This window comes from Acanthaster planci, linkage group LG01, assembly GCF_054643075.1.
Source record: "Acanthaster planci isolate LZ-2023a linkage group LG01, COTS_SCS, whole genome shotgun sequence".
Taxonomy (NCBI): Eukaryota; Metazoa; Echinodermata; class Asteroidea; order Valvatida; family Acanthasteridae; genus Acanthaster; species Acanthaster planci.
In genome coordinates this window covers 19,547,133-19,569,745 of record NC_141777.1, presented here as the reverse complement: position 1 = coordinate 19,569,745, position 22,613 = coordinate 19,547,133, and the positions used below count along the sequence as shown (strand labels likewise).

The following is a 22,613-nucleotide window of genomic DNA, read 5'->3' as shown; positions in this document are numbered from 1 at the left end:
TTCAGCCTACTAATTACATTTTTTAAACTTAATAATGTGTTTTCCGTTTTTGTTTTACTCATTAATACAGACTCCTCCGATACACACCACATCACACATATTTTATTGCTCCTTTTACCGGCTGCAGTGTCATTTGTAAAATCTCAAACACGGGACTGTCGGATTTTCTTTAACCCCTTCACTCTGGGAACCGTCGACAGCCATAAAATATATTACCTTAAGCTAAGTAAATAACAGTGTCAACCAATCTGTGAAATCTTCCCGCCTGGAATGCAGTCATGCTGTCATTTTTCCAACGATCGTTCGTTTAACCACAGCGTTTGAAAGTTGAACCACAACATGTGAAAGTTGGACCACGGCGTTTGAAAGTTGATAGTTTGCCTGTCTGTTTCAGAGCACTGTGCTCCATGCCTACCGGAGAAATATGTGGACTTTTTCCTGTCAAAAATCGGACGTATAAACTGTGCCAATCTACGTACAATTGCTGAGTTAAGTACTTTCCTCAATTATGCAGTGATGGAAGATGAAAAAAATTCAGAAAGAAGTTTTTCCCTTAGGATACACCCCGTGTAAGTTCTTGCTCTTTGAAAGATTCGGATTGAGAGGCACCTATTGTGGGCAGGAATGAAAACAGTCCTTTTTTTTTTCAGTAGCATCAGCGGAAAGGACTGTGTTGTATAATGCCATGACGTCATAAAATACAGCCATACAAAAGCATTTCAGTGATTCTATTGTGCTGCCTCTAGTCATGGGTGCTAACCAGAGTGTTTCACTGATATAACCTTTAAAGCTCCATTGCTGTAAAAGAATTCTATAAAAACTGGAGGATCCGGGGGCTGTTTGGTAAACAGTTTCGAACTGGATATCGAGGCCAGAGCATCAGGCGATAGGCTGAGTTCTATTACCGAGACCATTAGTAGTTTTAACAGCCTGCGGTGTACACACGACATCAAACTCAGTCGCCTCACACCATCGATGTGAACAAACTACATGTACATCATTCCGGCAAAAAAATGAAAGCGAAAATGAATTTTCTGAAGGCCCTGCTGGCCCGGGGTCTGTTCGCAATCCATGGCATCATCACCATCTGGCGAGTCACGGAGGTGAATTCCGAGATATACTATTTGCTGGTCATCCCGGTTTGTCTGGTGCCCGTGGAGATGATCACCACGCTGAAATTTGCCGACGACGGCGAATGGAAGTGGTGGGTAAACACAAGTACGGTTGATTTTCCTAGGAAGAAAACAGACCTTGTTCTGTTTACATCTTACAGTTGTAGTGGAATTTGTTACAGTTGTGAACAGTACACTTTTGCTTCTCTGGTAACAGGTTCTGTCCCAGCGTTCTCCTGTATCTGGCTAGTGTGGTGCCGGGCCTGTGGCTGCTGCAATTCGACTTGTACGACAAACGCATCGCGTATCGAGAATCGATGGGCTGGACAGATTGCTCGGGAGATTTTATGTACAACGAAACGTCTCTCAGCTTTGATGTTGTAGGGGTAAGACATCAGTATGGGAAAGTGAGTGTGTACGTGGGGGGGTGAGTAATGGTAGAATGTAACGGGTGGAGAGAGATTTTAAGAGCAAGTTCGACATGCTAGCAGAAGCAATATCAGGATGGTGAATGTTGGATACTAGCGCAGAGTTTGGATGGTGAGAAACGCTGTTTGCATGCACAAAAGTGCATGCATGCGCGCCAGTAAAATGTAAGGAAGCACCCGCATTTTCGCCAAACACTGCACCAGAGGATGCTCTCTAAAAGTAAACGGGTCAGATTTGACCTACTCGTCCACGCCGCCTTTTCAGGGCGGTAGGGCGCATGCCATATGTACAGCCAGAGCTATAGACCCGCTCAGTTTTGTGAGTTAGGCCTACTTGCTGCCCTAATCAGTGCATGGACATTCATTATGTTGGAGTGAAGCGCACGCGGAAGAGTTGTTCGCGTTGTTGTTCAAACGAACTCTAATAGATGTGCGCTTGACTAAATTTACGTCATGCTTCCAGAAATAGGTGACCTTCCCCGCAAAAAAAAAGGAAAAAAATGACCCAGAAAGGTAGGGCTCACCATGGGCCATACTCTTTCATTGATATAACTTTCCAGGCTAATGGGTCGTACTTAGATTCCGCTCCCAAAGTGTTTCTGGACAGCTTCAGGAAAAACACACATTTTTATGTCCAGGCAGCAACCAAGTTTGAGTAAAATTTAGGGTTTGCTGAAACACACACACACCCATTTTAACCACGACGCATACTACCAATGTTATAATTTTTCTTCTCCCGAGAAGCCCGATATCGGAAATGCGATCCCCACGAAAGAAAGACTCATCGTCCTCCTCATCAGGATAGTTTGAAAATCCGTATCCCACATCGCCTAATATGACCAAATGTAAGGAAGTGGAAAGGAAACACTTCAGTTGGAAAACGCTTAATCGAGGCGTATGGCGACGTTAAATTGTCCAAAATTTCACATGGGAAAAGGTAATATTATTTGTGACTCCAAATATGGTAAAAGGGTCCAATTTCAAAGATTATACGGTCTTTAAAGAGATATTCTCCGTCCTACCGTGCGAGCCCAAAATCTCGATTTGACGGACTGCATCTTTTCTATCATGACAGCAAGAAATATGCCGAAGATGGTACAAAGGGAGATATAGGCCTACAGAAAATATGAGGACAATCGCCCCATTTAACTTTACGAGTTACAGAGTGAAACTCTCGTTTATTTATCGTCCATACAGTTTAATTTGGTCGTCCCTGTGACCCTGTCAGACGAAGACTGGGCTGTGACCTTGGAGCAAGTCCTAATTATCCTCCTGATCTTGGGAAGATGGCTGCTGCCCAAGGGATCACTCACCCGCGACCAGCTCTCCCAGTTGCTGCTCGTGTACATCGCCATGGGTGCAGACATCCTGGAGTTCTTCGGGGAGAGTTTGGGGGAGGAAACGGTCATCTGCAACCGCGCGCTCATCACGGTCATTCTCCTCATCTGGAGCTGGAGTCTGGGTCAGTTTACATTGGTGAGGACGTCGGTGTCCGCCGCCGCTGACCAACCGGCAGCCAAGCGACGACGCAAATCTGTAGTCTCGGGGGTGTTCGGAGGCTGCTGTGGCAGCGAGATCTGGACCCTGTGTATCGCCATCGTCATGCAGGACGGCCCGTTCCTGATTGTTCGGCTCTATCTCATCATCGTCAGCGGCACGGTTAATCAGCTGATGCTGTTTTTCACGGTCAAGAACGTCGTGATCATTTCGCTGCAGTTGTACCGGATTGCCATCCTGCGCTTCCCCGGGCTGTGCCCAGGGGTGCAGACCGATCCTGACGTTGAAGAAGGGGTGCCGGAGGCGGAACCGGAAGGCAGGGACAATGAAGGATTGGAAGTTGATGATGAGGGGCAAGTGGAAGAAAAGGAAAACAAAGACGAACAGAAGGAACATGTGATTGGAACCGAATTCTAATAGAGAAGTATCAAGTATTCGTTTAATAACTGTTGGTAGAAAAATAAAGACATGCACCGTCAACATTTGGGTCGTTTTAAAGTTAATTACATGTACTCCAAGAGTGACAGTTGTCACAGGTTGCTTTAACTCATTAAACCATAATTATGTACCTTCCCACCTACCACCGTTTTGGAGGGATCTATAAAATTTTGAACAACCCGGATATAGAGCAGTTTTTTATGCTGAACCGCCATTCAGAATCACTGCACCGTGGTCAGACCAGGGCTTCCAGCCTTGGAGTTTGAATAGCGTAATTGTGTTCCGAAAATGACACATCCTTTACTCTATAATATAATCAGCGATGGTATGCTATTGAACTCACAACAGAACTAGCGGAAGACCGAGTTGATTGTATAGGGGTGCAGACAAGTGAGAATTTTTGACCAGCTCATTAGCATTAAAAGTGCCCCCCACAGTATCTTTTGAAAAAGGAGATTGTTTGGCCCCCAAAATGGTGAGGTTGTGTAAATCGTTGCCAGGATCAACTCCCTGGGTCTTTGAGCTTTCATATGAAAGCAAAAGGGCTAAAAACTACGGTTGAAAAATGGTCCTAAGTGCCCGAGAAAGTTGAGGGTTGCCACTTGAAAAATGGCTGCAATCAGACTTCGGAAAAATCACTTTTTGGCCGGGGGTGATTTTGTTTTGTGGGAATAATTAAAAATGTAATTGGTTCACCCACAAAAAATTGAAAAGAAATTGAAAGATAAGTGACCAGACAAGAATCATTTGTGTTTCAGAAATCTCACGGATGTTGGCGTGCATGCTATTGGGCCCAGAACGGTGCTGATTTTACACTGTTTTCAATGGGGCTTGAATTAGTGGACTGGACCCTATATTTCAAAATGGCGGCGTCCAGGCAGTAGTGGCGGCTGGGTTTAAAATTTATCCCTCTTGTTTACGTTGGTCCTGGCAGTGGTGGAGAGACCACAACAAGCCATGAATAACAGTTTTATGGATTATGAGACATCAGAAATACTGGATTGTCAGACACAATGGATATCCAGGTAATCACATGAGAATTATTTATGTACATGTAGAACATGTCACTTTGTAATTGTTTGTCGGATGCAAGAAATTCTTTGATTAGGATGGACTGCATTACCAGCACACTGTCGTAAATGTTGGTACCTTAATCCTGTCCCAACTTACTCTTTATAATGAGTTTTGCGGTTTTTGTCATAAAAAAACAGAGCTGGGGGTGCAGGCTGCCACGGGCAGTAGCCCACGTTATTTGTGGTCAGGTAATCGCCATAGTTGATTGGTTAACAAAGTGAAATGGGTATAACAGCAGTGACCGGTCAACACAGAATGTTGTAAAGTCACCTCCATAGTATTGACACAGCATTTCCTGGGGGCGGGCCTTAGACTATTAATGTTGGAAAGTACTGTTGCCAATAATTTATTTTTCTCATTTACACAAATCCTGAGGGGGTAGGATATGTATCTCCCCACCTTTGGTGGTGGGATGATGGGCCGTGGAATCATCCCACACCCTTTTTGTGATAAGCAAAAAAGTTGATTTGTAAAATAATTTTAATGTGCTATTCTGAGTTTGACTATTTTATGTACAATGTTTATCATGAACATTGCCCCCATAGTACATGGTGTGGCATTGATTTATAAAATATAATCTTTTCAAGACATGTCACTTTTCCTGTATAAACTCCTTTCCCTGTTCTCTTTGGCAGCCGTTTCATAGCACACATCAACAATCATACTGATACAAGAACGGATTCACTAATTAGCCTTGGATGACTGGTCGATGATACACTCGTGCCTGGCATTAATTTTGTTCATTAATTGCAAAACACGTTTCTTGTGTTGGTGGGTTGTACATGTGATAAATTATCATCAAAAAATTACTACACAAAGAAAGAAATTAATTTAAACTAAGAAAGAAAGAAAAATTCGCCAGGAAACAGACTTTTTAAATAACCGTCTATCTACCGGTACATTGCATGGAAAAAGAGAATCAAACCCACATGTCTCGTGGATTGGAATATAAGTGAAAATTTTCTTGTATCAATTATCTAAAAGCCGCAAAAGGCCGTCTAAAGGGTCTGTTTCTGCCATACCCAAATATTTGAAATCTGCTGGGGACATAAATTCTATAAAGCTGTCTGGGCCTCAGTTATTCGTCCCCCAACTATGTATTTCTATAGTCAAAGGTTTTAATGAATTTTATCAAATAAGCTTTAATTTAAAAGGGACTTATTTTATTCACAGAGCTACAAGAAAATCACTCCATTAGGATCTTACAATGACGATTGAAGACTGTAATCACAAAGGACTAGGACTAAAACTGGCAGTCAAATTTGTTAAATTTTGACATCTCAAGCTCTCATTCATCACATGTATGAGAGCTTCCCTATTGTAAAACTCCTGATATTCGGTTTCCATTCATTCCAAAGACCTTATTTATGGAATTTATATGGGATTTTTCTTGCAAAACAATGTTCCGAATTATATATTTGAAATAGGACTCAGTTGACCGAGTCCCCAATTTCAAAAAATTACGGCTTCCTTTAATTGTGGACAGTTTTAAAGTCACATTTTCCGTTTGTGTTGAAGCATGGTTGCCGGTGAAAGAGGGGATGCGCGTGGGCTTAGAAAGGGATGCGAATTGCCTCGCCGGATTGACCGTGTCAGACGGGGCTGGTTGCCGGTGAAAAAAGGGGATGCGAGTGGGCTGAGAAAGGGATGCGAATTGCCTCGCCGGATTGACCGTGTCAGACGGGGCTGGTTGCCGGTGAAAAAAGGGGATGCGAGTGGGCTGAGAAAGGGATGCGAATTGCCTCGCCGGATTGACCGTGTCAGACGGGGCTGGTCGGCGGTAAAAAAGGGGATGCGAGAGGGCTGAGAAAGGGATGCGAATTGCCTCGCCGGATTAACCGTGTCAGACTGGGCTGGTTGGCGGTAAAAAAGGGGATGCAAGTGGGCTGAGAAAGGGATGCGAATTGCCTCGCCGGATTGACCGTGTCAGACGGGGCTGGTTGCCGGTGAAAAAAGGGGATGCGAGTGTGCTGAGAAAGGGATGCGGATTGCCTCGCTGGATTGACCGTGTCAGACGGGGCTGGTTGCCGGTGGAAAAAAGGGAATGCGAGTTTGGGGTGGAATTTTCATTCTATTCAGTAGGGGGCGCATGCCTAATATGAGGTGACAATTCGATTGAACCTGTAGAAGTACCCTTTTCGTCGCAAATCTTTCTAACATAACATTCACTTCTACACATGAAAATAACGCTAAATATACTTCTGATATAAAGGAGATATGATGATGCCGCTATAGCATCTTAGATAAGAAGATGGTTTCAAAATGTCTGTAGTTGTTATCGCCAGCATGCACTTAAATGTTGTTACTGGGAAAACGATTTAATAAACTTATCTTAAAGTTTACCTTTGCCAAATACTGAAAATTATCGGTAACTATTACATCAATATAGAACAGCAAAAGTGAACACCTTAAACATTAAGTTTTTATTGAATTTACATTTCCAAACTGAATTAAAAATTAAACAGAATTTAAATTGATACGGCGATGAAAAATTTCTTTAAGTTAACTATTTGTTTGACATAGAGTTCAGCTGATTTTTCTGTCACGGTCAACATTGTTAAATTATTTGTGATCTTTCAGATTCAAAATGAATGAAACAACACTCCAGATACACGAAACAGGAAATTTTCAGACTTGGTAGCACAGTTGTGACATTTCATATGAATGACATGCAAAAACTATCCAGCAATAGTTGCACTAGCGCTAACATCCCTGTTTTGTATTGGTCTTAAAAGTCCGTTCTTTTGATGACCATGCTTGAACTGCTAAATGACAAAATCATTGAACAGTGACAGCAATATTCATTTATGCTCTCTTTTCAACGTTTCTTACATTTTAGCTTGTAATTCAATTATTGCATGCGTACTGATATTCAACGTTCCATCGAAATGTATTTAATGAAATTTTAATTTCAGCATTTTTCTTTTGTTATCCTTATGTTTGTACACAGTCCATCCCACGAAATAGGCCTAAGGGTTTCTATTAAAGAAAGCGTGGGTTTTAAATTACCGAACCGAAACCCACTCCTATTTATTAATTTATTATCAAACAATATCACCGTACATGAACACGACCAGTCAAGTGAGGAATTAATAAGTAGTATTGTTTGAATTCACCGATGCTTGTCGGGTCGTATCCCTCGGCATATTTTTCCATTTATACGCATGCTTTTATTATCCTGCATTGTTTTACAGGCTTAGCATATTTTTACTTGCGACAAGAAATTGTTCTAGCGTGTCCTCTCAATACTCAAACCTCCAATCAGTACATAAGTTTGAAACAAGATGCAACACTGCCTCTGTGCTTAGGATGAAGAATAGCTAACTCTTACATTCATCTCAACTTTCACAGTGGCAGTTTGTCTTCTAGGAGCAAAGAAACCAGGCAATAGTTGTCGGAGATGCTCGATTATTTCCATGGAAACATGGAAATGCCGTGCAGAGTTAACCTGGACAATGTCATCATACAGAGAAAATCCATCTCTCGATTCTATCATCTTCAAGATAGAAATTATGTCGCCTTTCGTGAAGGCCATTCCAAGCAGCCACGTTTTCATTTATTTCCCCTTTCTGCAGGCTACAGTCAAAAGCCATACGTAGTAAAAAATATTCTTCCTCAACAAAATTAATGTCGTGTGCAATGCCCATGACACTCTCCCTCTGCTGCCGTAATCTTTTGGCAATTTCTCTGGATCGGCAGTCACAGTTTCGGGGATCTGGGTTGTCACATTTTTTTTTCAATACCGGTAACTGTCTTATGCATTAACTTGTTGCTTTTCCTCTCTGCGCCTCGCTTTCTGATGTGATGTGGAAGTGCACCATTTCCAACTTGGAACTCTGTAGCTGTCAAGAATGGCTGGATTATGTTCTATTTCTGCAAGCAGGGGATTGTTGTCGGGGAATTCTCTTGCGGCCTGCTCACCATCACGTGCTTCTCCTGTCTGGAGGTGACCAGCTAATCAGTCTCATTTCTACCTTGTTGTTCTTGCTCGTTTTGTATGTTAGGCGTAGTGTAATTTTCGGCTGGTTTATCATTCATAGGCTTGTCTCGTGGTCGCTATTAAAGTCTCTACCTGCTGGCCCATTTGAAAATGAAAGAAGACGTATACATCTTGATTTTACAGCACTGTTTAACGTCTTCTGACCCTGCAACGCTGCTATCATTCCGGAGGGAATTACCTCCAAACATTAAACTTAGAAAGGCTGTCAGCGACATTGCTCGTCTTTGGCTGCCGAGTTATTTGAACGTGGTTAGGGGTAGATACTTGCGGTCTGACAGGGTTTCTGCACAAACCCCTTGTGCAAGGGGTGTTTGTGTAGAAGTATTAAGGTACCAACTTCTACGACACTGTGCTGGTAATGATGACTTACCCAAATTCTTGCTTTTATTCCTAGATTTTTCTCCAACCTTTCGAAATACGCAAGTGCAATTTGCATCACTGGGTAGAGAATATTGTAGCCCTTCGGATGACACCAAAATGGGTTCATCTGGGCTATTTTCAGACTCTTTAAGCTCAGATATGGAGATCCATTTGTGCTCAAATCAGACCAACTAACGTGTGAAGAATGGTAGAACTTCATTGGCCGATATCTCTCTGACCTCTTGACACATAGATATTAAAAACTTGTACAAGTGCGTAGAGTAGGAAACATGAGCCTTCGGATGACAGCCAGATGAAAGGATAGAAGAGCACGTGCCCTTTCCGATGCCAATACGGTTTCCAGTTCTGGACAATTTTCGGACTTTTATGCAAAAATAGAGACTGCTCTTTGCGCAGGAGGAACTAGGGCCATTTACCTGATGACAAAGGGAGAATAACACAAAAATACGAAACAGTAGGACAGCTTCTGCCTTCTTTCACAGGTTATTTCCCTAACTACGGTACGGTATGGAAAGGAAACTTGCATCAATGGAAAGAAGAACGTGTGTCCTTTCAGAGGCCATCCCCAATTCCAGATGTGAACAATTTTCGTACATTTTAAGCTCGAAATGTGCAGGGGACCTCATCTTTGGGAGGGAAGTGCCCAAGTAGGCCACTTCCAAACGACAGTAAATATTGATATGAACGCTGTATATAAATGGACAGAGAAACGTGCGGTTTCAGATGCCACCACGAATATCAGATTTGGAATATTTTCAGACTTTTCATGCTCGAATATATGAAGCCATCTTTGCACGGGCGGCCCGATGTGGCGTGAACAAAAGCAGAATCCCTTCTAAGTACAAAACACTGGGACAACAATTTTTCGACCTTTTCCCCGGTATTTCCCTAACGACAGCAAATCTGGAGATGAAATGTACACAAATGAAAGAGGAACCTGTGCATATGCCTCTACAAATTACACCACGATTGCCAGATTTCAATATTTTGGGACTTATGCTCAAATATAGCCAGCCATCACTGAGCGGGAAGAGGTTCAGAATGATGTGGAGAGGAAAATAGTCCTTTATCAGGGCGAACCGTTATAGTTTCAAAACGAGGCTGGAATACGAAGTACATGTTGTATAGGGCAACAACTTTCGACTTGTTTTGCCATTAGTTCACTAACTACTGCAAATGTGGATTTGAAATTTACATCCATGTACAGAAGAACGCGTGCTTTTTCTGATGCCACCACAATTACCAGACCTTTCAGACTTTCTGACAATTTTCAGACTTTTCATGCTCGAATGTTACGTAGCTATATCATTGCATGTATAATATAAGGAACTTTAACTCGTGGACCAAACAAATTGCATAGAATACAACAAAATACAACGCAGTAGGGCAAACATTTCCCTAACAACAGCAAATATGGATATGAAACTTACGTCAATGGATAGAGGAACATGTGTCCCTTCCAAGGTCACCACGATTGCCAGATTTAGACAATTTTTATGCTCGAAGATAATGTAGCCATCTCTTATAGTGGGAAGAGGCACAACACTTGCCTTCCCTTCCGGATATTTCCCTAATTACAGCAAAAATGGATATGAAACTTAAATCAATGAACAGAGTAACACATGCCGTTTCCGAAGCTAAAACGATTGGAAGATTAATCTGAAAATTTTGCAGATATTTTATGCTTGAACACATGTAGACATTTCTGCGCGGGAGAAGGCCCTGTAAGGTGTCGACAAAAGAATTGCACAAAAATACGAAGCACTAGGGCGGCAACTATCTACTTCTTTCGACAATATTTACCTAACTAACTTGCATCAATGGATAGAAGAACACGAGCCCTTGCGGATGCCACCACGATTGCCAAATTTGAACAGTTTCAGACTTTTATGCTCGAAGGTGGGGCGCCACCACTGTTGGAGAAAAGGCTCAGTATGATGTGGACGAAGGGGGAAATTGCACAAAAATACCACTACAGTAGGGCAACAGCTTGCCTTCTCTTCCGGATGGTTCCCTACGTACAGCAAATGTGGATGTGAAACTTACATCAATGAATAGAAGAACAAATGCCCTTTCCGCTTTCTTCTGATAAATTTGGGGAAAAGTTCTTTATACAATATTTTATTTCAATTATTTTACTACAGCACGTGTATCTCACGATCACTAGTTCATAGCGAGAAGTCGTAGCTAACTGCAAGCAAAGCAACACAAATATCTCTTTAGATATGATTGGCCAAAATCGTCCGGCTAAGCTGCGGCCAATAATCGGAAAATTTTGAAATGTTTCTTCTGAGTGGGTGGCGATGATCATTGAGTAGGCCTACTTTGAAATGACAGAGTTGCACTTCCTTTGTATCCTTCCTCCATGCTCTGACTGAGGTGGAGAAGCTGATAAAAAACACAGACCTGGCCTTACTGGAAGGGTGGGGTAGTGTGAAGGGCTGGCTCTCAAAAAAATGCCTGAAGGACGGTGCCAACAAGTAAGATGATACACAATACTTGTTACAGAAACACCCAAATACAGGATACCTGTTACAGAAACACCCGAATTTATGTTATGAAGCCATGATTAGGAGAATTTTCATTTAGTGTAAACGGCTCAATCGTTGCTAAAACTTGCATCGGGTGCGAAATGATGAAGCCTCCGCTGGAGACGTGGAAGGACTGTGACAAACACCCCAGAGTTTTCTCATTGTGTTGTCTAACCACGTGGTGGCGCTATCAGCCGTCTCAGCGATCTCGTTGGTTCGCTTATCACCCAGTGCCTGTTCGGGAGCTGGGTGACGAGGGAATATATCTCCATTTCCCTCCATAGCCCGGAGGAAATACTTTGTCTTTTTACTGTGTCTCTGCTCTGTTGACTGGTAATTTAAGAATGAAAAGACACAAGATAAGATAGAACATGCGCAGTCGGGTGGGTGGAGTTTACCTCAGTTTTAACGCCCCACCCTTGACGTAACTCGTAAATACTACATCCAACACTGGTGTTATGTGTTCTCGAGTCATGCTATTGGGTTAGTCCCTTTCAATAACGACCAGCAATGGGGCCGGGTTTACTAACTCCATGTAATTACTTCTTTATGCTGATTTTTCGCTGGGAGAAAACACCAATCTCTAAATAAACTGACCTGAAAGCGCGTTTAGATCGAGGGTTCCGAACCATCAGGTGTAGCATGTCCAAGTGTGCTCATGTACTTGGAGTCTCACCGGGAGACTCAACGTTTTAGTCATAGTAGGCTTGCGTCATGACGCTAACAGGCCGTTTTGTGAAGACTGGTTGGTTTTTCCCTGCAGTTTGGGAATATTTGAATAAAACAATCCTATATACCTTATTTCGCTGAAAAAATCTGGAAGATTACATAGGGTGCTATGCTGCAATATAACAGAGATAAGTAGGGAGAGGCAAAATGTTCCATTTTGTGAATTGCCGGCGACTTTCACACTCCAAGTAATTATGTAGCAAAGCGTCTTTCTTATGGGCTTTCACCTCAGTTCATGATATACTTATACCGTAGGCTATTACATCGTTTCAATGAATTTCCGAAATATTCCACGAGAATATACAGAAACAGTTGGGGAATCTCGGTGAAAAAAGGTTCCAAGCAAGTTGTGGAAAGGATACATCCGCGTGCCATGCCTTGTTACCCTCTGGCTTCGTGAGGATTTTCCTTTTTAAAAACTTGTCACGTTAGACGTGGACGACAGCTAGCTTTATGCAGGATGTGTTTTATGAGCCTACATGCACAGAAATTCACAAAAAAGGAACATGACAGAGCAGGATAACTATTATGAGTCACAAAGCTTGATGTGCATGTCTTAGGGGACTTAACCTTATTCGCAATGACATGATAAAACCCTCTGCGCATGTCCTTGGTAATCCCTTAGCAACCACCTATTTACCGGATCAGTGCCACCGTTGCTATCCCTTCATCTTTTCAAAGAGTAAATAAACTCCAACACAAAAGCGCGGACAGGGCTGCACAACACAACAGAGGGGTCGAGGGTGGATCACTAGGATGATATCGACAATTGTCTGGTGCGTTGTGCTGTAAAGGTCGATAATCCACCTATACGATGGGATGATGTGAGACGTAATAACCGGCGTGGGTGACGCAAGTAGTAGATAACAGTGTTGTCGCCGGTCTTTAGACTTGTGAGAGTTCCTTGCACGTTACAGCAGCAAAACTTGGAGCAAGAATTATATTATGCTTCGTACTTCATATGGTGTGATAAACGCATATCAGTGAATGCTTCAGCTGTTCTTGCTCCAGTAGTCATACAGAGTCTATCTCCTCGCTGAGATCTAATTCAAAAGTTGAAGACACGTGGATAGGTTTAGTGGTATAGAGGTCAGCGTGGACAGCAGACGGTCCCTTAGTCTTTTTGGTTTCCTTGGCTTTTATCATTCTCCAGTAGAGGTAGATTTCAACACGGACTTTACCTTAAATTTACTGGGTGTGTTTTGGGCCAAAAAGTGCTGTTGAATTTCCTGGAAAGATAAATACCGAAGAGAGTTTTCGTGACAACAGATGTTCTGAAGTGCCTGAAAATTGCAACCAATCGATGCAGTCCGGCAATTGTACAGCAAGCGTCAACATACTCCAGAGAGAACACTGAAATCGACAGATCTAGAGTTACTTTCGTTTACAACAGTGCTGGTGACAGTCTCTCAACTAGATTTCACCCATTCAGAAGCAATAAGAATCCGACATGGGCGTCGTGTCGTTCCTGAAGGCCCTGCTGGCCAGGTGCCTGTTCGCAATCCACGGCATCATCACCATTTGGCGAGTCACGGAGGTGAATTCCGAGATGATCTACTATCTGCTGGTCATCCCGGTTTGTCTGCTGCCCTTCGAGATGATCATCACTCTTAAGTTCACGGAGAACGGGGAATGGAAGTGGTAAGACAGACTTTTTTCAAAGTTGGTTCCCCTCTTTGGGTTTGCTCTTCGTGGTAGTGGATTGGGTATGTTGTCAGCAGTAATTATAGTTTCTCAAAATATCAAATAAGTCATTTTCACATCTAATGGACTTTGCCGAGTAACCAGACTACCTTTTGACATCAAAATTAACAGGAAAGAATACCGATGATTGACAGATAAAGTTTAATATCTCATATTCACAACCTTTACATTGTGAATCGGGACGCAGAACTAGGTCCGCTTACATGGCGTACATGTCCATTACAGAATCGAGTGTTTCATTTAAATGATGTTCGCTATTCCATCGCCGTCACTGAAACTGCGTGTGAATAATTCATTCAACTCTTGATATTGATAATGCGCCTTCAAAACAAATCAAACTGTCGGAGCAACAGAAAGAGGGAGAAACATTTTCTAATCGTCCATCCTAAAGCATTACACGCCTTCATATTTTCAGTTACTGCAAACATTTCTTTGACTTGCAGGTACTGTTTGTATCTGAGAACTATTAATGTTTCTAATTACAGTTGGGTGCAATTATAAAACAATTAAGAGGTGATATAGCAACAGTGAATAAGGGGGTGAATGAACTGGTTAATCGGCGAGTAATTGCTCTCTAACCAGTCGTCCAAAGTAGTCACGAGGCAATTATGAATCAAGCAACCTTGTGAGGACGCATGGGGATGAACCTTCTTGGCAACATTCACAAAGTTAGCGAAGTCGGATTCCATTCCGCAAAGACATACAATTTTAAGTAAAGGATGACCAAAATTATGGTTGAACTTACAATCCCGGTTCAGTCCGAGAGATAAATGCTGCTCTTGAAGTGATGTTTTTCCCTTCTTCGGTATTTTCCTTATTGTCCATCTGCCCTATATGCCATTATCGAACAGTTGCGCACAAATCGATGTTGATTTGGACATCGATCCTGACAATTGAAACGAATAGCAAACACGTATGTTGGTCAGTCACAGCAACCGAAACAGATTTCTGGTATTAAAACCCTTCAGTAAAACGCCGATGCTGTTTTGTAGAGATTTTACTTCTCGGTTGTTTTAGTTTATTTCATTTCGGGGATAGCCATAGGGGCTTTTAAACAGTCCTCTTGGAACTTTTGAAAGTTTTGTCTTTCCTAATGCCTGAACAGGTTCTGTCCCAGCGTTCTGCTATATTTGGCCAGTGTGGTGCCGGGTCTGTGGCTGCTGCAATTCGATTTGTACGAGACGCGCATCGAGTACCGTGACTCCATGGGCTGGACGGACTGCTCGTCGGACACGGTGTACAATTCATCGGGTCTCAGCTCTAATGTTGCAGGGGTAAGGAATTGATATTCCCGTGCAGCATCCTTTTATACTTGTCGTGATTACTGTGGCCACGACTGGGGCTCGTTTCCTTGGCGGGGTTGATAAAGGGCTCGGTCGGGGAACACAGCTTTTTCTGTTCATCACAGATGCAGCACTGTGTATCGAACCCCTGTCGTGCCACTTGTTGGTAAAGCGCCAGCGTCCAACACTTCCAGTCTATGATCCGGAATCCTAAATCTTGAACTTACAACAGCATGTTTTACTCTCTTCTGGATTATTGAGAAAAAGTTTGGGACAAACCGTTACAATCTGTATTATGTAACCCTTTACATTGTGTATATAAAACAAACGCCGTCTACACATGAGGAGATTATTCAATATGTTATTATTGTTGTTAAATTAAATTGTCATTCAATAAAAATAATTTGTTGGTCATTTGGGAGACATTTTGTGGTACATTTTTCAGCATTAGGGAGACATTGGCTTTTAGAGAGACATTTTAATGTCTCCCTATTTTCAAACTACCAGAAGGAGGCCGAATTTTACCGTCCAAATTTTGAGAGATGATAGATTAGAGTCTAAAATGAAAACATACAAAGTTTCGTTCAGATCAGACTAGGGAATATTGAATTATGGCAGTAAAGTTGGAAACATGTTGTGCACGTTCTTATGGGAATGTCTCCCTAATGACCCATTAGCGGTAATCTTTATTATTATAATTATTTACTGGTTTAATTTGTAACAGTATAAAATGTAAATACAAGTAATCAGTGAAACTCTTTTTTTTTGCGCTTCAACGACAATAAAATATGAGTGTCATTTATTTTTTGATCATAGTGCAACTTTTCTGTTTCTTTTTCCAGCTTCAGGTCAGCATTCCTGTATCCTTGTCAGACGACGCGTGGGCTCTAAGCCTTGAGCAGTTCCTGCTTGCCCTCTTGATTATGGGAAGATGGCTGCTGCCGAAGGGATCGCTCACCCGTGACCAGCTGTCCCAGTTGCTGCTCGTGTACATCGGTATGGCGGCCGACATCTTGGAGTTCTCCCTGGAGAGCCTCAAGGAGCAGGTCGTCATCTGCAACCTCCTCCTGATCATCATCATCCTGGGCCTGTGGAGCTGGAGCCTGCTCCAGTTCACCCTGGTGCTGACCTCGGTGTCCGCTCCCCGCACTCGGGCCGCCAGGACGACCGGCGGTCGGTCCTGCAAGGGCTGCTGTCGGTGCTGCGAGAACGAGATTTGGGCCCTCTGCACCACCATCCTGATGCAGGACGGCCCGTTCCTGGTGATGCGTCTGTTCCTGCTCATCAACTACAGCGTCATCAATCAAATGATGTTGTTCTTCACCATCAAGAACATCTTGGTCATCCTACTGCAGGTGTACAGGATGACCATCGTGTGCTGCGACGGACCGAGCACAGTGGAGCCCGACGTGGAAGCCATGGAAGCCGTGGAAGAGGGTGACATCAGCAATGATCAGCAGAACTCCTCACAAAAGACTCTGACCGAGGCCGCTAGTTAAGAGGAAGTAAAACCTAGAGAAAGTCGTAGTGGTAAACTCTCCATTCACGTGTTAGCGAATGCTAGTCGGTGGCTTATGATCAGTTTCATTTCCAATGACATGCAAATTATCAAGCTGACGTCATAGATCAAGACCGCCCACACTGCAATTGAGCATTTTTATTACGTTATTAATTTTGTCGAAACGGGACAGCGTCTTCCGTGCTATGGATCTGCCTTCTTAACCGATAGCAGAAAAAGAAAATAATCATAGGTAAGCATGAAAGTTAAAAAGAGTTGCAGATGCAAAGGCGGGCATGCGGCCCACGGTATCTAATCACACTTTATGCCACGCGTGTCTCACGTGAACGAACGTGATCGCTGCACTGACTAAAATGCCAGCACAGTGGGACAATGCTCTGAAATTGCTGAATGTCACGAGTACACAGCAATGACGTACCTGGGCTGAGGGAGGTAGCTGTGCGTTTTGTTATGATGCGCTGCATCTGTGAAATGACGGGCGTTGTTTATTGATAATTCTGATCCAGAGATGGGTGATTTTTCATGATGTCTGCCATTTTACTTTATAATGTCTCATAGCTGTTTCCACAGTGAAATGGAGTTTCTTTGGACATTAGTCGGTACTTTGAGGTGAATATAACAACTGACAAATAACTGTAAATTATGTATAAAAAGTAATATACGCATGACAGCAAGTTGCAATATAATGTGTACATAGTGGGTTAGTCTTTAATAATTTGTGATATAGTGTTTGTATTTACCACCGAGTCTTAGGGTTTTCAAAGAGCCTTAGTGTTACCGTCCATGCAAAATTAAAGCCAAACGAGAATTGCCTCTATTAGATGTAATTGTTTCTATGAGCAGTTTATTTGATAACGTACGTATAGAGGGATCCCAATATGACGTCGCTTTAGCATCGATTTGCGCACTTCCGCGTTTGAAAACGAGGCTGCATGTGTCAACTTCAATTCTTAATACGATCAGACGATTGAAAGTAAGTAGTCAAGACACAAAATTCATGAAGGCATATTAAATTAAGACTTTTCAGGCTGCAAATTTTTGTGGAAGAGTCTTTCAGGATGACTCGACACGAAAAATCAAAAGAAAAAAATAACGGAAATTTACCGCGAACTAACGAACCTGCAGTGGTCGTGTATGTGCATGTGCAGTGGGCGTGGTTTAAACTGAAGTGGCGGCACACTTACGAACCGGATACTGCATGCCCTGTGTCGACTCCGCGGGCGCACGCGATCAAGTCCAACACAGAGAGCCTCGGTTTCGATGCGGTTATGCGCAGGCGGCATCAATGTGAAATCCCTATATAGTTAAGAATTATGTTTTGCGTTGAATATCCGTTGCACTGACTAAAATACACCCTGCCCCGAACAATTAGTATATCCATGTACGTGTACTTGCCAATAAATGGGTTTTTGAAAGTTTTAGTGACAGCAAATATCCCCAACTGTTCTTTAGTTGCTTGGACTATACGAATATGCACATGAACCATGCCGACCTCTACATTAACTGGACTGAGTGAAAAGGCCCACGCACGCACTGAAGTAACCTCTACCATATTTATCCGCTTCTGGTGCACGCGTGGTATGATTTGGGGCTCCGTGGTACGATTTTGATCTTCGGGGTTTTTTAATCTCCAAACTCTGACGACGCGACCAAACCAGTATCTAAACTCTAAGATTACAATTGGTTTTTCTCAGGAGTGCAGCATATTCGTTGTTACATAAATACACATTTAGGTAGTTATACACGTCGTGTGGTTTCAGATAATGCCCACTGACATGTCCAGCGTTTTCAACAACTATAAATGGGAGTGACCAAAACGGAAAACAGACTGGATCTTTATCTCAGTTTGAACTGCCCGGGCTGTAACATCTGGCAAGTTACCGCTTTCTGGCGTGTCTGGTATGTCCATAGCCAGAGCGCAGCGAACGCTTGCTACGCACCATCTTTGTACCCTGTAGGATACAATTTGTCGCTGGTAATCTACATTCTTAAAACTTAGTGCACTGAGTTGTAGGAAATTAAATATTCATGCTTTGTTGGTGCTTGGTGTTAACTCATGACAACATCAAATTTGATGTTTGCACAGTTGCTTGCATTACGCTGTGTGCCCTAAATCTATACGTGCAGTCATTGCCCTTAATGAGCTCTTTCTTCTGGAGTTATTTTGGGAATAAATAGCCCAGTTGTTTACACGATTTTGCATTTTGTTTGAATAATTTTAATGGCATTTGTACAAAAGCGTATTTTATGAGATTTCACGATCACTCCCTGTGATGAAATAGCGCATTTTGTTACTTATGAACTAAGGCTTCCAGTAAAAGTCAACATTTTATTGGCCAGTCTTAGACAAATTCGTACCAAGTCTTTGAACACTGATAATTTCTTGATTTTCCATTAGTTTATTTATGGTTCATAATCATAACTATGGCAAGCGACAAAATAATTAACCCGCAAATTAAAAGACTACAAAATTAAACTCAAATCGGAACTACCCGGCAAGCAAACCCCAACTTGAAAGAGTGTGTAGCTATAAAGATAAAAATACAATTTTTAACACCCATATTCTCATTTTTAAATAACACATTACATATAAAAATTTGTACACTAAATATCACCACTTGAGTCATTAATTATAAAGCAAGAAAGTGTAACATACCTCAGCTAAACATCCACCCAGGGTTGATCATTCCCCATGCTATGGTGGTACAATCTCCAACTACATATCCCCATGTCACGCCCAACAGACTACATGTACATGACAGGGGCAAGCCAGACCAATCAAGCTGGTGCAGCGAGCAGAGGCGAAAGAAGGAATGACAATACTCATTGCCTACCAGGGCCTTTTATACCAAAGTCTATGCTTAAATGCACACACCAGAATATAAGAATGCAGTGTATGCCAAAAGGGGACCATACCTCATGCATAATGAATTAAAGCCTGTGGAGTGACCCAACCTGAATACAAGTAACTCAGATTACAGAAATACCCATTCATTCCAAACCAACAACTAAGTCAACTGGTTACATTTTGCCAGGAAGCATGACCACTGCATAAAAAAAATTCCCGGCAAAAGGACGTAAGTATGCAACTGTTTTATTTTAATGAAATATGAAGATTTCCTTTAAAAAGTAAAAAAAAAAATCCGAAGTCGGTTAATAAGTTGTTCAAAGGTTGCTTTTTGCACAGCCTGTGTTGATTTTTGCAGTAAATTTTGTCCTTTCTTACTAAATAAATAAAGTGTGTTTCCTACGTCCTTGTACCAGGAACAGTTTTACTGCTGTTATAATACTTCCCGGCAAAAGGGTGTAAGCGCACTTGCGCCCTTTTGCCGGGCACTGAGAGACTGAGATCTTTTCTGATTTGTGATCCGTTCCGTTTGTCTGCCGTTCTGGTAACAGGTTTTGTCCCAGCGTCTGCTTATATCCGGCCAGCGTGCTCCCAGGTCTGTGGCTGCTCCAGTTCGATTTGTTGGAGAAACGAATCGCGTACCGAGACAAGAAGGGCTTTTGGCTGACACGGTCTACAACTCTTCAGCTCTCAGCTCGAATGTAGCCGGGATAAAAATAAGGAACCAAGTTTATACATCGATTTCTTGATTTCTTTTATCAGTCGATGCTCAAAAGGCTGGTTGCATAACTGAGTTCTTTCTTCAGTTGCCTTGGATTTCGTTGCATTTAGAAGGGCACCTCGAGACAATCTAAAGGCGGTTGGAGTTTAATTAGGACTGCTCAGTCATTACGAGAACCAAGCAAAAAAGACATCACAGGAATTGCTTGAGTCTAACGACTACGTGTAATATGTTCTAATAGTTGGCACAGGACCTGCTTGGGCATTTTAACGCCAGCATTGTAATGACAACATATCTATAAACTGTTACCAAGCCTATTCATTTCTGATAAATACATGTAACGACTAAATGTTCCAAACTAAAAACTCCCGCAGGGCACGGCATGACTGCTCCGTTGCATAAAGCCATCGCTTCGTGATGTTGCTCCCTCCCAACTGCTTTTACACCAACTTGGATTTTGTGCCGCTGCACTGGTATTGACGGCAATTCCCCACGATTTTACAAGCACGCACACCAAGGGGCTTATAGATGTGCGCGTAGGGTTCTCTTACTGTTTTCGCTATTGGTCAAGAAGGCTTATTATCCACGAGGAGAAATATTCCAGCTAGACTTAGGGAATAATTTATATGCAGTGGTGGGTAGCCGTGTTAGTCAGATAACAACGATGGAAAAGTTATACGTAGCACTCTTATGACTAACTAAGGTAAAAATTGCATAAGCTTTCATTTAGCGACGACTACTTCATCAGATGAAATGAAGTAAAACATCATCAGTTAAGGTATATACAGGCCCAGTCTGATGTACCTTGCCCGATGATGCTGACTTCATTGAATCTGATGCAATAGCTGTTGCTACGCAAGCTTACGCAAAGGTTTACCTTAATTAGTCATTAAAGTGCTACGTATAATTTGTCCATTATTGGTATCATTTAAAGTCCTCAGTAAGGATGTCGCTTACTGAGTCGTTGTTTTGACACAGCGGGAACTTTTTCTTTGTTAGTTTCAGGTAGTCATTCCTGTAATCTTGACTGACGACGCCTGGGTCTTGGGCATGGAACAGTTCCTCCTCACAACCTTGATGATGGGAAGATGGTTGCTGCTCCGGGGATCGCTTACACGGGACCAGCTCTCACAGCTGCTCCTCGTCCACATTGGCATGGCGGCCAACATCTTGGAGTTCTCCACGGAGAGCCTGGGCGAGCGGGAGGTGATGTGCGACCGCCTGCTGATCCTCGTCGCCATGGCCGTGTGAACCTAGAGCCTGGTCCAGTTCACCCTGGTCTTCACCTCGGCCTCCACGCCCACTGAACGAGCCACTGAGCCGTCCACCGCCACCAGGTCCTGTGGGAGGTGTGCCGGTGGTGGGTGCTGTGCTGGCGAGACCTGGGCCCTGTGCATTACTGTGGTCATGCAGGACGGGCCGTTCCTCTCCATGCGACTTTACCTCCTCGTCCAGTATCGTCAGACATCAGATGATAATTTTCTTCCTCATCAAGAACATCTTGGTCATCCTGCTGCAGTTATACTGCATGGCCATCGTGTGCTGTGGGAACGAGGATGCCACGGCCGGTGACGTGGAAGCTCGACCAGCCGAGACAAGAAAAGAAGCTAGCATAGTGCGTTACAGAAAGTTTGCTCTGAAGACCAGAACAAGGAATGGCAAAAGACGCGATGCTAAGCGTGCGTACACGGCACCAATGAACGCACATCACTAGAGCCCTGACACACGCATACGACATTGTACACGTCGAGGGAAAGTTAAGAAGGCACTTTTCAACACGGGTTCTATTAGAGGCTTCGCTGGCACCTCTCGCACAAAATTGGGAGCGTATGCTGTGGTTAGATGTCTATCTCTGACGTCACAGTAAGAACAGTAGACACTTTCAATGCAAGCTATGACGGGGGAGTTGCAATACAGGGACAAATGACAGATTCTCATCTTTCGGAGAGATGTAATACTTGTTTTCTAAATGATGTAAGTGTAATTTTGGAAACTATCATTGGTTGTTATTTTGAAAAAAAAATCCACTTTTGTGTTTCCAAACCTGCTTCTGGCCGCTTGCATTACAGTAACCCTGGGTCACTCTGAAAATATTGCACGACGAACACAGGCTCATTTCTTATCTTCTGCAGATGCCCAATGAGCTATTTCTGTCCCCGATTCAACAGGGTTAGATTAACGGCTTACCGTGGGAAGATTTAAACATGAGTTATTCTTTAGTTTCTGTCGGTTTTGTAATTTTTCAATGTAGTTGTGTTTCAGTAAGATACCACTTATGTGCAATTTTTTTAAGTCTGACAATGTTTAATCGCGTGCACTTGTCTTTTTACATGTTGTAATTTCATGGA

At 42.8% G+C, this 22,613-nt stretch overlaps 2 protein-coding genes, 1 long non-coding RNA gene and 1 pseudogene across 4 annotated transcripts; 3 read left to right on the top strand and 1 right to left on the bottom strand.

The window, feature by feature from the left end:
* Positions 1-865: 865 nt before the first annotated feature.
* On the top strand, positions 866-4,990 carry LOC110982898 (transmembrane protein 26-like). The gene is made up of 3 exons (XM_022241667.2): positions 866-1,204; positions 1,330-1,498; positions 2,738-4,990. The coding sequence occupies exons 1-3, from the start codon at positions 1,014-1,016 to the stop codon at positions 3,452-3,454; spliced, it is 1,077 nt and encodes a 358-aa protein (XP_022097359.1). The 5' UTR covers positions 866-1,013; the 3' UTR covers positions 3,455-4,990.
* A 5,991-nt stretch (positions 4,991-10,981) lies between these two features.
* LOC147800514 (uncharacterized) lies at positions 10,982-12,212 on the bottom strand. Its single transcript, XR_015427466.1, has 2 exons — positions 12,059-12,212; positions 10,982-11,791 (listed from the first exon to the last, which is right to left on the bottom strand). It is a non-coding gene; the product is annotated as an uncharacterized LOC147800514 (long non-coding RNA).
* Positions 12,213-12,901: 689 nt separating this feature from the next.
* Positions 12,902-19,202, top strand: LOC110988365 (transmembrane protein 26-like). Of its 2 annotated transcripts, none has more exons than XM_087138565.1 (4): positions 12,902-13,348; positions 13,584-13,831; positions 15,000-15,168; positions 16,020-19,202. In XM_087138565.1, exons 2-4 carry the CDS (start codon positions 13,641-13,643, stop codon positions 16,674-16,676), a joined length of 1,017 nt encoding a protein of 338 aa, XP_086994691.1. In that variant the 5' UTR covers positions 12,902-13,348; positions 13,584-13,640; the 3' UTR covers positions 16,677-19,202. The 2 variants fall into 2 exon arrangements, with proteins under 2 accessions (XP_086994691.1, XP_086994681.1); XM_087138555.1 differs by having other exon boundaries at positions 12,903-13,348; positions 13,460-13,831.
* Positions 19,203-20,929: 1,727 nt separating this feature from the next.
* On the top strand, positions 20,930-22,311 carry LOC147800513 (transmembrane protein 26-like; annotated as a pseudogene).
* The last annotated feature ends 302 nt before the right edge of the window (positions 22,312-22,613 follow it).

Excerpts from the sequence above, each read along its gene's own strand:
- LOC110988365 (XM_087138565.1), top strand. The coding sequence starts at position 13,641 with ATGGGCGTCGTGTCGTTCCTGAAGGCCCTGCTGGCCAGGTGCCTGTTC. Across the intron at positions 13,832-14,999 it reads GAGAACGGGGAATGGAAGTG|GTTCTGTCCCAGCGTTCTGC; the intron begins GTAAGACAGACT and ends ATGCCTGAACAG. Across the intron at positions 15,169-16,019 it reads TCAGCTCTAATGTTGCAGGG|CTTCAGGTCAGCATTCCTGT; the intron begins GTAAGGAATTGA and ends TTCTTTTTCCAG.
- LOC110982898 (XM_022241667.2), top strand. The coding sequence starts at position 1,014 with ATGAAAGCGAAAATGAATTTTCTGAAGGCCCTGCTGGCCCGGGGTCTG. Across the intron at positions 1,205-1,329 it reads GACGACGGCGAATGGAAGTG|GTTCTGTCCCAGCGTTCTCC; the intron begins GTGGGTAAACAC and ends CTCTGGTAACAG. Across the intron at positions 1,499-2,737 it reads TCAGCTTTGATGTTGTAGGG|TTTAATTTGGTCGTCCCTGT; the intron begins GTAAGACATCAG and ends TCGTCCATACAG.